The sequence below is a fragment of the Megalops cyprinoides genome, chromosome 6 (assembly GCF_013368585.1).
Source record: "Megalops cyprinoides isolate fMegCyp1 chromosome 6, fMegCyp1.pri, whole genome shotgun sequence".
NCBI lineage: Eukaryota > Metazoa > Chordata > Actinopteri > Elopiformes > Megalopidae > Megalops > Megalops cyprinoides.
This window is the reverse complement of record NC_050588.1, coordinates 41,326,146-41,341,525: the sequence shown is the minus strand read 5'-3', so window position 1 is coordinate 41,341,525 and position 15,380 is coordinate 41,326,146. Positions and strand designations below refer to the sequence as shown.

General features: G+C 42.5%; 1 protein-coding gene across 3 annotated transcripts in view; it reads right to left on the bottom strand.

Moving 5' to 3' along the window:
• Positions 1-2,116: 2,116 nt before the first annotated feature.
• LOC118778909 (metabotropic glutamate receptor 4-like) overlaps positions 2,117-15,380 on the bottom strand; it is a 94,265-nt gene continuing 81,001 nt past the window's right edge. For 2 of the 3 annotated variants that reach the window (XM_036530704.1, XM_036530706.1), the window contains 4 exons: positions 13,469-13,605; positions 8,797-9,732; positions 3,630-3,876; positions 2,117-2,277 (listed from right to left, as the gene is read on the bottom strand). In XM_036530704.1, the coding sequence (XP_036386597.1) occupies positions 2,228-2,277; positions 3,630-3,876; positions 8,797-9,732; positions 13,469-13,605 (1,370 nt within the window). In that variant the 3' untranslated portion in view covers positions 2,117-2,227. The remainder of the gene's footprint in view (positions 2,278-3,629; positions 3,877-8,796; positions 9,733-13,468; positions 13,606-15,380) is intronic. The other variant, XM_036530705.1, reaches the window with a different exon arrangement.

The following is a 15,380-nucleotide window of genomic DNA, read 5'->3' as shown; positions in this document are numbered from 1 at the left end:
AGGGCATTGTTAACCCCCAGGTTTACTGACAGAAGCATTAAAGATATTGAATCACAGCTTTAGGGAAATGTAGGCCTCTCAGGCTATGGAAGACACAGACCACATTTTGGTGGAAAATTAGAAAAGTCTGGGACAATGCCAGATAAATCTTTCAAATGATCAACACCACCATGTATGTGCAAAACAGTTTTTATTAGAAATATGTATAAAAATGACCATGCACAACACACATTTTTCTTATTTTATAGATGTCATAATTATCCAGGCACTGTATTTTTCTTTTTCCTTTCCTTTTTTAATATTTCAGTACATAAAGCAGACATCATCAGTCAATTTTAATAACGTACATGAACTTGCTGTTGAATTTGGTCAGCACTTACAGATGCTATTGTGCAACACCGACTGTGTGGAGAACACTGGAATAGAGGGAAATGAAGTATAGTAGTATGCACAATCACAAACATCCCACAAGATATCGGCAGAGATGAAAAAACGCTTGCTATTTGTCAAAGCAAAGAGCTGAGTTGTAAATATTAAAATAAAAGAAACTATTTTGTTCATTGTATTTATGCTTTTTAAATGTCTCCAGTCATGTTTCCTTCTGGTCCTCAGTGTCCCTGATGTCTTTCAAAATAATGGTGCAGATTTTCAAAGCGCATGGGATTCTGAAAAGGCAAGTTGTAAGACAACATTCCTGCTTTGGAAGAGGATGAATGGTGAATGAGTCAGCAGATGAAACTGAAACACTCAAGCAAGGCATCAGAGGGCTTGATCTTTGTTTTGTTCTTTTTTATGTTGTTGGTTCATTAATTGCTTGTAAAAATAGTTTGCATAAACAGCTGTTTTTATAACTTTGATGATTTTGTGAGCCCTCAAGCAATAACCTGCCTTTATAATTAATTTTTACATTTACTTTTTATGTAATGGTCTTCCCAGTCCTGTACCTGCACTTTCATTAACTTCTGGTTTGAAATAGTGACCAAGCTGTTTGTAGCTGCCCAAAATAACAAGCTTGGCAATGATTTAAATGTAAAAAAATGGCACTATATTTAAGGCTCCCTAATCAGTCTCATAACGGATAGGTGTATTGTGACAGCGTGTGGTCTAGAGGCCAGAATTGTGCTGAGATCAGAGTGATACATTGAAGGGCAGTGTTAGCTTACAGCACAGGGCAGTCATCTGTAGGGTTTTTACTAACAATATTAGAAAAAACAACAAACAAATAAAACTTAAGATAAATCATTAGACCCTGACCAGTTTGAATTTGGTTTGGACCTATACAGCAACAGCATTATAACCAAGTTTCACCATAGTCTTCACGCAGCTTGCATTCCGTAGAGTTTGACCACACAGTACAGACAGTATTTTCAGACAGGCATGCTCAACATCAGTAAACAATCACCATAGAGACAGTGACATTGTATCACCCTGGCATCTTTTTTTCTTCCTTTTATGTTGCATGTGTGGAAGCAGCTTGCAGAAATTACCTCTGTATTTAGAATCATTTTATCTCACAATATGCCACAGAAATAAGTTACTCCTTCATGACTCCAATAATTAAGGTCATAAATACAAACAGACCTGACTGGCTGTTGCACATTGTGTATAGATAGACAAATATTAAATCGGACCTCCATTTAACATCTAGTTAAAAGACGTTTCCTCAAAGTCAAACTTGGCCATGTTTTCATACTCAGTCCAAATATGAAACCCACTGAAAGCAAGTACAGGTGCATCAATGATCTCACCTTCAGCTCTTCTGCATCCTCACATGGGATGGGAAGTAGCAGCATCACTGTTCACACAACAGGCAAACTACAGCACTGCATGTTAACACAGGCTTTTTATTCCTCTCGCAGCTCTCTCTCGAAAACAAAATTCCTGTCAAGTTGTTTGAGGATGTCTCAGCAATGAAAGCATGCCATGATGCTAACTCCAGAGGGAAAAAACCTGAGTCCTGAAGCCATCCCTTCTGCAGTTGCCATAGAAACGTCTGCCAGTCTGACAGTCGCTGGGCCGCTGTCGCTTCCTGTCGCTTCCCTGACGCTCAGTGTGCTTCCCCTTCGCATTGGGGAGCCCCTGAAAGTCTTCACAGGTTTTATTTTAGTTCTGCGTTTTTCCCCAAGGGACATTTCTTCCTTTTTGCCCACTGCTTTTTTGTCACTGCGCCTCAGCGTAAATGCTGTCCTATTTGCGAGTCCTATTCACTGGAGATGGCTTGTCCCTTCTATATGGCATGGTTGCTGTAGCTGATGTATGTTTGCTTGGTTGTTAGTGCTTTAAAAGAGAAAGAAAGAGAAAGGGAGAGAGAGAAAGAGAAGGAGAGGCACAGCAACAGAGTTAACCAGAGAGAGCAAGTGAAAAAAAACAGTGAAGTACCAATAGCTTCACCTCCAGTGCATGTGGGTGAATCCCAGAGCTTAATCATGCAAGGCATTGTTAGAAAGATGAGATATTTTTCAACAGCTCTGACTAGAACAGTTAGAACATTCCCCATGACAAGATGGTCATTAACAGAAAACGGCTTCTTCAATACATATAGCTTTATGAAGAGCAGTAGGCAGATTTAACATTCAGCATGTTTCCTATGACAACCCCTTGCTCTCTGGAGAACAAAGGCATTGACACAGAATGCTTCTCATATGGAGTACAGTCAATGAACAAGACTGAGAGCCACACATACACCTTCCCTCCCCACCCAAGTGAGATGTCCTTAGTCCAGTCAGGAAGGACCACGCCCATGGAACATGGTTTGAGAGGTGGATTTTAAAATGTTGCAGTCATCTTGAAAAGCCCATCTCTGCTGTGTAATTACAGCATGCTTGGTGGGTGTGTGAAGGCAGGTAACACCACACCCATCCCCCATCCCGAGTTTCAGCAACAAACAAACCTGATTCACATAATTAACATTCGGGCTGATCCCGTATCAGCTGATCCCACACGCTTCTCCCTTCTCACTCTTACCCACCTGATTGTTGCATGACTTATTAAAGCAACTTCCTCAGTTTAGCAGTACAGGGATATAAGGGAAAGTCATCAGAGGGAAGTGTGGTTTATCAGCTGCAGGTGCATGCTATCACCCCTGCCATCTATAGGGTCTGCTTGTGTGAATATTTGTGTGTGTGTGTGTGTGTGTGTTTCATTAGTGTTAATTTCCTGGACATGAAAATTGACATTTCCCATGTTTAGGGTTTGCTAATATAGCTTTTCTATGATGAATAAATTATCAAAGAATGATGTTCATCCTTCATCACAGCAGATGCTTCTCAAACAGCCCAAGCTGAAACGTCTGATGTGAATTTGCCCCTGTGGAATTCTGCAGCAAGAGACATGTCCTGCTGTCCAGCCCCCGCTATGTGTCAGAGCATCAGAAGATATTTATAGATTTAACAGACTTTGATTTTGGCTTATAAATTTCACCCATATTTTCTAGTTTCCAGATACATCAGATAACTATCTGTAAAATGAAGGTAAAAACAATTTTTTGTATTTGTCATACATATTTCATATATGTTCATTATTACATACACATATTACACATATATACATATGAAATGCTCAGGCCATTGCCAGTGCTTCAGGACTCCTGTCCCCTGACCTTTGACCTGTGCCTTCTGTGTCAGACTCACCGTGCGTCTCCAGGCTGTCGCACAGCTCGGTATTGGCCTCCCCATTGGGCCGCAGGCTGGCCTTGGGATTGAACTTGTTGGACATGGTGGCGGCGGTGACCACGGCCTTCAGGCTTCGTGTGCGTTTGGGCACGTTCTGCTCCGGGTGGAAGAGCACCACGTACACCTTGGGCATGTAAAGCAATCCCAGCGACACCGAGGCACTCAGGCTCACGGAGATGGTCAGAGTGGTCGTCTGGATGTACATCTGCGGCAAGAGGCGAGAGAAAACTCACCAATACATCATTTACTTCCTAATCAGATGTTACAGTGACTTACACTGCGTATATAGCCTACTTTTACCAAGTTATACATTTACTGAAATATCAAGTATGTTGCTAAAGCAACAACAGAAATACCCCATCTGGGCACCGACTTTGCAACCTTTGCAAATTTATACTAGTGTAAACATAAGCATGAAACAGAGACCATTCTACTCCGGCTGCACTCTGACCCCTTTCACTCTGCACTGGATGTAAAAACACCCTCCCTCACCAGCACTCAGGGCTGCAGTATGTTCGAACTGAGATGATGCCAGTTGAGTTGAGTGCTTGTGAATATGGTTCCACTACAGTGATACAAGCCAGACCCAAAACAAAAGCGATAAATCAATGGTGATATTGTTAAAATGGCAGGTATTTTGTAGTGCCATTTTTCTCTGACATTTCATATCCAGTCATTCCTCCCAAATGCTGTAAGTAAGTGTATACACAGCCTGAGTGACCTGCTGCTCTCTGGCCCTCTTGATCCTCACTGCATTATACAGTAATATCAGGGTGAAAGCACATGGATATACTGCAAAATACCTCTTTTCATCCCTCTTCCCACCCTCAGAGCGCACCTGATAACCCCCTGCAGTTAGTTAACCTCACCTCTCCTTTCCACTGTTCTTTTTCTCTTGTAGCTGTTGTAGCGCTGCTACTTCAGCTGCTTTGTTTGTACATTTTCTGCAATGCTACGCTGATTATTGGTGCTTCCCCAGCCTTAAGAGGCGTCTAACCTGTGGCACTTCATCAATCCTGCTGGGAACCTTCATTCTGTGTTGCCCTAACTCTCTCCCTTTAAAGAAAAACAACAGAACATTCGGAGGCTGTTACAACACAGTGGACCTGTCTGTGAACTAGCTCCCCTTAATAGGATTTCAACCTTTATATCCCAAAGTGGTGCTAATCATGTAGACTATGCAAAGAAATGGGGGTAACACTGCTCTGTGTGTGATACAGTCACATAGGCAGGTTACAGATTAACGCTGCTCTGTGTAAACTCCACATCATGACCTGTCACACATAAACACTGAAACATACCTTAACTGGGCTTGGAGTCATGCACATTGTCAGAGTTCAAAAACATCTCATAACAATCAAGAGTGTAAGGGAAGAATGTTGGGAGAGACGGCTATAGTTACAGGTGGAATCTGCTCTCTTCTCTTTAACTGTAATGGCTTAGTTAGGCCGAATGGCCTGTTCTTGTTATAATATGTTCTTATGTTCAACATCTGCAGAAAGAAGAAGAACGTTTAAAAGACGAGTACCTCTGTGAACAATGATGTACCTCTGTTAATAGCAATGGGAAATAACCTATAAATTTACAGGCAGGATCCCCTCAGTCACGCAGCTTCTGAGCACGCCCTGCTGTTCTGCTGCTGCTGTTGATGGCCCAGTGTAGGGAGGACTCAGCACACTGCCAACACTCCAGCTTCCCAGAATAAAATGCCCCCATTTTTCATCATATAAAAGGCTGGTTTGTGTGGCATCTCAAGTGAGTGCTGGGAAAGGACAGATAAGGACAGAAGCCTGGAATGACTCCTCCTTTTCAAACTTAATGAGCCAATGGGGAAGGACAGCCTTATGGGCTTACTCACCGCAGAATGTTCGTGTACTCTGTGGAGGAACCTGCATCAGCCAATAACCAGCTTCAGCCCAAAATACCACTGCTTTTAGACTGACTTCAAAAAAATTCCTAAGTTAACAGGCAACACTCTGCTGGAGTCCTGTTCAGTGTAGTTTTTGACATACAAGACTGACAGGAGAATGACCACTTATAATGCTAACTGAAAAACACAGTCATTACACAGTGTGCAGGCATTACCACACTCTCCTGTGAAAGAGTGTTAACTTGGAGGAAGTAGCATAAATGAAGTGCATGCACTGCATGCAGGCAGACACCTCCTGATGTTCGTTTATGACTCCATCTGTTCCTCTAAGAAACCTCAAGTCACCAGTTTTGTATAGTTTCCTCCAAAATTCTATCAGAGACTCAGTTTTTTTCACCTCAGATTGCTTATTTATACTTTATTTTTAATCAAATTAATATTATTTTCATGTTGGAATTATTATACACAAGGACATAACAGAAATCTGAGTGTGTTGTGCTAGAATGGAATGCAGTTCAGATAGGGGATTGTATGTAGCCATGTGTGTCTCCAGAGTCCTGCTCCAGCACCCCCCCCCCCCCCCCCCCCCGCTGCATGACAGACTGAGAAGTGCAGATATGATCCCAATGAGTTTGATCAGCTCCACCCCACTGGATGAGCTGAGGAACATCCTTCCAGCACTACAGGGCTTCCTGTGTGTAGACCCAGTGAGTGTGTGTTTCTCCTGGTGTCCTCTGGGAGGTGGCTGTACGTCAACACCATGGAAACGCCTGGCTGTTCCATCATAACTAAATGACTGCTGTCAGCTAAATTTACACTGAAGGGATTTGATATTCAACATCTTCAGCATGAGCACTCGATAAAACAAAAGACTTATCATGGGGCCTTCATATTTATTCAGTAGATTTGTCTTACTTGCAGAAAAAAAAATATTGTAGCTGCACTGAAGTTTAACTTCAGAGTGAATGCAAAAACAAACATGAAAATGTTAATGTTTAATTCATGATCAGACATGTTAGATGTCTTTATGAGGTGAATGCATCACCATCTTATTTTGTCATCATTTTCTCATAATATGCATGATATCCACAGAAAAACCTAATATGACATCAGGGTAAAGATAGAAACCTTCAAACTCAGCCAGTGTTGTGGAAGCAGACTATGAATTCAGAGCCAAAATGGTCCTGATTCCCCATAGACCCAGGTCTGGAGAGTAACTGAAGAACATGGCGGGTGCACACACTGCAGATCAATGCACCGTATTCCTTTCTGTCTGCGGCAGGACATGCACTGTCCCTACACCCACACCACCTCTCACACCCGTCAGCTTGCCCCACACCACCCCGCCCTGCTGAAAGGACGTAATGTTGGGGTGTCAGACAGAGGGCCCCTCTGTGAGACTCCCTGTACACTTGTCTCAAGAAGCAACCCACCTCCTTCCTCCCAAACACTCTAATTCCACGTGTCACGGTTTCACTGCTGCACAACGCTCTGCTGATGAGCTGGGCGGGAAACACATCACACAGCTCCTCAGACCTGGCTGCACTTATTTACTTCCAACAATAAAGAAGGCAGAACAACTTCAGTGCAACAGCAATGCTAGCTGATGAGCAAATCTCTCGTATACAATCCAACACTGCCGTCAGCTACACTGAAAGGGTCTGAAGTCAGGATCAGATAACTGCCTGCTCGTATGGCCAGGATTTCAGGGTTGTCTGTGCATGTCTGTGGTATTTGATGCACTTGAGTGTGATTCGGAGTTGGAGATTGGCATTTATTGGCATTTTGCAGATGCTCTTATCCAGAGCAACTTACATCAGTTACAATTTTTTTTACAATTTTATCTATTTATACAGCTGGATATTTACTGAGACAATAGTGGGTTAAGTATTTTGCCCAAGGGTACAACTGCAGTGCGCCAGTGGCGAATCAAACCGGCAACCTTTTACAAGTCCTGCTCCTTAACCAGCATGCTACACTGCCACCCATATGCTGCACACCCTGCCATGGCTCTGCTCTAGACAGCATGTGCCCATCTACACACCTGTGCAGACACCTCACACACTCACGCTTTCTGCCTGAGACAATGATGGGGATTAAAACAAACAAAAGAAACTGCACTTAGTTTCTATAATCAGGGTTTGTGTGTGTTTGTGCTGTGTTTGCATTACTACAGTCTTCAGTCATCTGCTGGGGAACAACAGCTCAATACAGCAAATCCATACTGCACTGACACTCATGTGCCTGCCTCTAAGGATCTGACTCCACTGTCAACAGGGCAGCTGCTGCTCTGAACTAATCATCACACACGCACGCACACACACACACGCACACGCACACGCACACGCGCACACACACACACACACACACACACACACACACACACACACACACACACGCATACACACACACACACACACACACACACACACACACACACACACACACACACACACACACGCATACACACACACACACACACACACACACACACACACACGCATACACACACACACACACACACACGCATACACACACACACACACACACACACACACACACACACACACACACACGCATACACACACACACACACACACACACACACACACACACACACGCATACACACACACACGCACGCATACACACACACACACACGCGCAGACACACGTGTTTCAGTTTGTGGGTAGAACTCTATCTTCGCATCCCTCGTGATTGCTGGCGATTAATGTATTGATTCTACACTTCTCTTTTATTAGAATACACTCTCTCACTTTTCAACACAATCCATATTGGAAATTCCATTGGAAGAAAAGTAACAAAGAAATTTTTCATGAATGAAGATTGAAAGTGTAAGCACAGCTGATCAACAGCCAAATCTACAAACTGAAGAATCTGATACATACATACAACTGCAGCATCCCTAATGTATGAGACCTGCAAAGCTATTAAAAAGAGCCCTCTCTCTCTACTTTTAAAGAACTCCCCTCAAGAAGAAATTCTGTGATTAATGTGAATGTGCATTATGAAAGAAATGATTTTTCTTATGCTTGGCTGATTTTTAACAATTGCAAATTTGCTGAAACAGACCATTTAACAATGCTCATCAGTCACTTTGTGCATGTTGCCAAGAGGCTTCAGGAATTCAGGACTGCCATGAAAATGGCTGATACCATTTGAGTTGTTTTCATTGCTGTTTGAGTGGTAGAGATGTTAGGTAAACAGGGCAGCAGGGATGTGTGCATTCGCTCACCTTCTCAGCAGACTGCGAGGTTCCGAAGAAGATGGGTATGAAGGCCAGCCAGACGATGCAGGTGGTGTACATGGTGAAGCCGATGGGCTTGGCCTCGTTGAAGGTTTCGGGGACGCCGCGGGTCTTGATGGCGTAGACGGTGCAGGTGACCATCAGCAGCATGCTGTAGCCCAGCAGGCAGATGAGCGACAGGTCCGAGATGTCGCACTTGAGGATGCCGCGGGCGAGGGCGGGGTCAGCGGTGCGCTGGTCCTTGTAGTCCACCAGCGCCTGGGAGGGGGCCACACCAAACCAGACACACACGCCCAGCAGCTGCACGGAGATCAGGCTGAAGGTGATGACCAGCTGAGAGGAGGGGCTGATGAAGCGCGGGGCACTGACCGACACTTTGCCCTGCTCGAAGATGCGGTAGATGCGGTTGGTCTTGGTCAGCAGGGCGGAGTAGCTGATGCTCATTCCGAGCCCCAGGAAGATGCGGCGCAGAGAGCAGACAGCCACATCGGGCACCGCGATCATCAGGAAGGTGGTGGCGTAGCACAGGAAGATGCCGGTCAGCAGCACGTAGCTCAGCTCGCGGCCTGACGCCTTGACGATGGGTGTGTCGTTGTAGCGGATGAAGGTGAGCACCACCAGCAGGGTGGCCAGAATGCCCAGCACAGCGATGAACACGGGGATCAGCGCCCAGGGTGAGCTCCACTCCAGCGTCACGATGGGGATGGGCCGGCAGCCTGTGTGGTTCTCGTTGGGCTGCAGGTCGAAGCGGCACATCTTGCAGGTGTAGGTGTCGGCCTGGTACTGGTAGCCGTCGCAGCGCTCACAATGCCAGCAGCAGGGGGTTCCCTTCACCGTCTTCTTCCGCTCGCCCGGGCGGCACGGCTGGCTACAGATGGAGGCGGGCACCTGCCGGACTCCGCCCGGCCATTGCATCGCCTGGATCTGGGGATGAGAGCATGGAGTAGAAACATCCTGACTCTGCACCATTACGGAGAGAATCTGTGGTTTAGGCATAAGGGAAGACATTTATGCTGAAGCGCTTGAAGTGAGTGCATTTGTTTATTTCTGTCCTTGTTACATAAGAAATGTTTTACTAGCACCAAACAATTTACTCATTTCATTCTTCCATCTATTAAAAAACACCACTTTAAGGTGACTTTTAAGAGATTGCATTAATGAGTCTTCAGTTCAGCTACAAACACAGTGTATGACTGATTTGTTTGGGAACCATTCTACTGGATTGCATCATTGCATTTTATGCATTTTAAATTATTCTCAGTTTTACTCAATATTTAATCTTTATGATTAGTCCTTTTATTGAGCACTTTCACATTTTTTCAGATTCTATGAAATCGCTAGTTTATTGGTACAGTTTTCATTCAGACTGATTTGTTTGTGAAAATGATATGAAGTCAGACTGAGCCATCAGCTGGGATGCACAGCAATACTGAATCACTGTGAAGATTCACATTATTTTCACAGCAATCAACATCACACACATCATTTATCACATTCATATGAAGAGGACAAAATCACCCACACACACATCACTGCAACATCAGGGACAGACCATCATTAGCCAGAGGTGCTGCAAGGTAACCCCAAGAACAAAATGGCTAAAGCAGGGAGTCATTTTGTGCATCAAATTCCTCTTCATTGCTACAAATGCACTGCAATCTGTGTAGCTGATTCTCACCTCTTTTCAGTGGTGAGGAATGGGATACTTCAGCCTAGAACCTAGAAACAATAGTAGTTACAGTCTCGTCTTTTTTAGTTAAATTGACATCCAAACAGTTAATACTGTTTAGCTTTTTCTCTATGGTAAAACATATGGATGGTAATCTGGAGTTAATGTAAGTAACGAATTCATCTTTGTTTCTGTGCTGGACAAAATCATAAAACAGGCAAAAATAATTTTCTGGAGCACTTTACTGCCCCAGAAATGAGTTTTTAGTTAAATATAGCAATGAAGCTAAATTTCATCTGCAGTCCCTGGGTTAGTAGTAGGAAGAACGGCCAAAAGGCATACAACACTGCAATACAGAGAACTCTCTCTCAGAGTTAGAAGAAACACAAATATTATACCACTTTCATAGAAAGAAAAGGCAAAAAAAGACAAAGATGCTGTACACTATACAATAAAGCTATTTCATTGTAAATTTCATGATTGGTTTGCTTGTAGCTATAAGTTTAAAATTGGAATTTAAAACTGCTAAAGGTAGCACATCATCCTACATTGCTTACAAAACTAGTATATCATATGAAGGTTGATAGATATTGCATTCCAAATGTTTCTTCCTCTAATCAGAAAAGCTGATTGCATTCCAAATATGTTTTGCTTTAATATAAAGAGTTGATCAGCCAAATTCAATGGATCTGTGTTGTACTACACAATTGCCTCTGGTGGACAATATTGTTTTCCTAATATTGTTTGATATGATAAGTGATATGAATTCTTTCTGTAGTGGAGAAGCAAGATAATGTGTTATTTTGTACATCTAACCAGTATCTTGAGGGCAAACGAAGTTATCAGAGGTTAAGACATTATATTTCTTAATAATATTACAGTGGTGATACATTGAGGGCTTTTTTTCCAGAGCTTTCCAAGTTTCCTTATACAGATATGTTTTGGGCTGAGTTTAGTTTTCCCTCCTGACAACTAGTAAATACAGTGTGATAAATTTAGTCCAATATTTAACATATTGTTTGTAGGTGTTATTATTGAAAATGAAATCAAATTCAAATTTGCCCATGAATAGATTAGTGCAGATCAGAACTAATGGGGTTGCCACAGAGGTTCATAGTGCTGGTAAATAACTGCCTTTCTGAAATAGGAAGTGATGTTTTGTTGAAACTAGAGTGCTCAAATCCAAAATAATCCAAAACATGCATATTTGTAGAGTAAATTATGGCTGCTCAAAGAATTGTTTTCAAACCTACATCAATTCAAAATTTAATTGCTTTAATTTCTGTGACAATAGGATATTAAAGTTGAGTTACTTAAAAGTTTTGAATCACTTAATCCTTAAGCAATACATGAAAGGGAATTTATTGATTTAAATAATATCAGAAATAAGATCAGTGGATCCTAGAGAAAATTAATGCAGGATAAATTTGTTGACATGAACATATTCAGCTGTGCGCCTGAATGTCCTTCTGCATAGCAGATAACAATGTGTAAAAATAAGCTGTCCTGGGAAAACACAGTTCAAACACCAGCACAGCTCCTGGGACACGAGCACAGCTCCGGGGAAAACACTGTTCAAACACCAGCACAGCTCCTGGGACACGAGCACAGCTCCGGGGAAAACACAGTTCAAACACCAGCACAGCTCCTGGGACACGAGCACAGCTCCGGGGAAAACACTGTTCAAACACCAGCACAGCTCCTGGGACACGAGCACAGCTCCGGGGAAAACACAGTTCAAACACCAGCACAGCTCCTGGGACACGAGCACAGCTCCGGGGAAAACACAGTTCAAACACCAGCACAGCTCCGGGGAAAACACTGTTCAAACACCAGCACAGCTCCGGGGAAAACACTGTTCAAACACCAGCACAGCTCCGGGGAAAACACTGTTCAAACACGAGCACAGCTCCGGGGAAAACACTGTTCAAACACCAGCACAGCTCCGGGGAAAACACTGTTCAAACACCAGCACAGCTCCGGGGAAAACACTGTTCAAACACCAGCACAGCTCCGGGGAAAACACTGTTCAAACACCAGCACAGCTTTGGATGGAAAAAGGAGAAAACAATAGTGAACAGTGGAACTAATTAGTGGGTAATTTATCACATATTTGAGTTCAGGCTGAAAACTTACCATTAATAAAAGAATATAATGAGCCAATTGTTAAGACACTGGAACACAATCAGAAGAGCTTAAGATCAACTCAGTCCACTGTTCTGAAAGTGCAGATTTCTGACAGCTTGATAGGTTAGTACTTAGCCACAATTGTAACATTTGAACATTCCTCACATAATGTCAAAAATGATATAAGAAGCAACTTCTCTTGTACTTCCTTATATGTGAACTGCTTGAAAATGTTTATGAAAACAACTAGATCAGATCTTTGTTATCTTATTGTCACATATTTTTGTTAAATAATCTAATGATTTTTCAACTGCATTCTCATGGTCCCTCTGAGGGGAGACAATTTTCAGCTAACCATTAGCTCAATATTTCACAATTATGCCATTATGTCTGAAGTAATCAGTTATAGTTTGAGGTGTGATTTAAAAAGTGTCAGTATGTTGATTGATAGCAATTCGCCACATTTAGTTACTGATGTAGTTACTGTAGAGGACATGCATAAAAAAGGACCATAGAGGCAATTCTAAGTTATGTTCAGGTGGAGATAATTAATGTCACTACAAAGCACTTATTCACATGGAGTTAAATACACCTGGAATAACTTAACACTTAGGTTTCTAATGTAGTCCATCAACACTGGGAATCTTCAAGATCAAACTGAAAGAGATTGATTGCCTTTGTCTTTGTATTATACAGTACTTCTGTCCTTCAGAATGTTGTCATGGAGCTTTGCAAAGAGAGGGAATACAGATGCATTATGGGTAACTGCAGAGAGTCAGTTTGTCTGCATGGCCTTAAGGTTGTAAAAATTCTCCTGTAGCCAATCATGTTTTTATTTTTCTAAAAGAATAAAAATAGACTTACGTTCAAATGGAGCTGATCAGTCCAGTGGCCAATTATTCGGTACTCGGAAGAGTTGTTCCTGATCTGATACTGGTAGATTTCATAGCGACCAGGCGCGTCACCATTTTCATTGAAGAGCACTGGATTGCCAGCAATTCCTGAAGGGAAAAAGGATGAAAGCGCAGTAAGTACAAATCTACCCCAACATTTCTATTTCTCATATGATGTTACCAAAATCATCAGCTGGTGTTTTTGGGCACGATCTTCTCTCCATTCAGCAGCTCACAATGATACTTCCAGATACTCAGACTCAGCCAAATGGTTTTACCATGATAATGAAGGGTCATTGTGACCATGTTCTACTGTGCTTCAGTGAGCTGACTGGTTATTCTCTTTTGTAATAAAAACAACTATTAACTTAGCAGTTGCCTTTACCCAGGACGACCCAGATTTTTACCAAACCACAGAACTCAATATTTACTGGAATAACTCAGATTTTTCATCAAACTTGAGAACTCAATATTTGCCGGAATGACTCAGATTTTTATAAAAATACAGAGCTGGATATTTACTGGAATAATCTGGATTCAATACCTTACTGTTTCCCCCCTGGGCAACATCTGGTAACTGTCCCAGCTTTTTCATTGCCACATGTCCACATACTCTCCGATGCTTCATGCCAGTATCACTTCTGAGCTTGAGGCGGAAAGGACTGCAGACTCCATTTTCCTCCCCATGCAAAACCCATCAGAACAAAGCAATTGTGATCTATATATGATGAGTGAGCATATCTCCCTTTTTCATTCTGAGTCTAATCTCCATATCGATGAGTCAGCAGCATAGATTATCCTGGTTCAATCTACTGTACCTAATGATGCTGCTGGGTGACTAAGCAGCCATAACACTGACACAGAAACAGATGAAAATGATTACTGCTAATTTATGAGGCCCAGATTATTATACAAAAAAACCCCAAACATCGAAGCGTACTGCCCTGAGGGGGAATAAACTGATCCAAGAGATGTCCATTCCATCTCCTTTTTATAAAATACTGCCATTGATTCTTTAAAAACCCAACACAGCCGTCAAACCGTGATCTTACAGAGGCAACAGTGCTTCTCACACCTGGATGGCTGTGGATGCTCGGAGGCTGCTGTTCCTTACTAAGACGTTACTGAGAGCTGAAAATGGATTCTGACAGTTCCACCACGCCGCGCTGCTGTCTGCTGCTGATCTGATTCAATTTCACAGCCTTCAGCTCCGCTTGTTTTTCTAATAAAGGTCGCCCCTGAAGACCTCTCCCTCAGAAGCCAATAAATGAGAACATAGCAATAAAGTCTCTCAGTTTGGGCTGGCTGTACTCCACCCAGCATGGCCCACACCTGTCCAGAAGCAGCAGGAAGCAAGAATGGCTGAGTGACAGCAAAGTCAGTCACAATCAGAGGCTTTAATAGTAACTATTCGAAATTACGGACAGAGGTGATGGTTACATGTGTTAATAGTGACAAACGGATCTGAAGAAATCATACCTTTTTGTCTTTTGATTTTTTTAAACCTATTATGGGCTTCACAAAGCCCCTAAACTAATAACAATACCAACCTACTCTTTGGAAGCCATTTCACCAGAGAATGTTTTTCATGCAACAATCCGTTTCAAGTAATCCATCTCTGTCAAAACTTCCTCCTTCAAAATAACACTGATCAGTTATATAATCCTAAGTGATCCCCACAGTTATTTTTTAAAAATTATTTATTTTTTAGAGACGTATAAAGGTTCTCACAAGAAAAATGGTGATCTCCTTGACAGAGCAAATAAAGAGTGTTAGTTGCCAGGTGCGTCTGTGTTCACCTGGGAGCTTGCCATTGCATTATTAAGTCTCCTGTTCCTGATATTCAATCACTCAATTTTTGTTTTGCATTTTATTAATTGTGT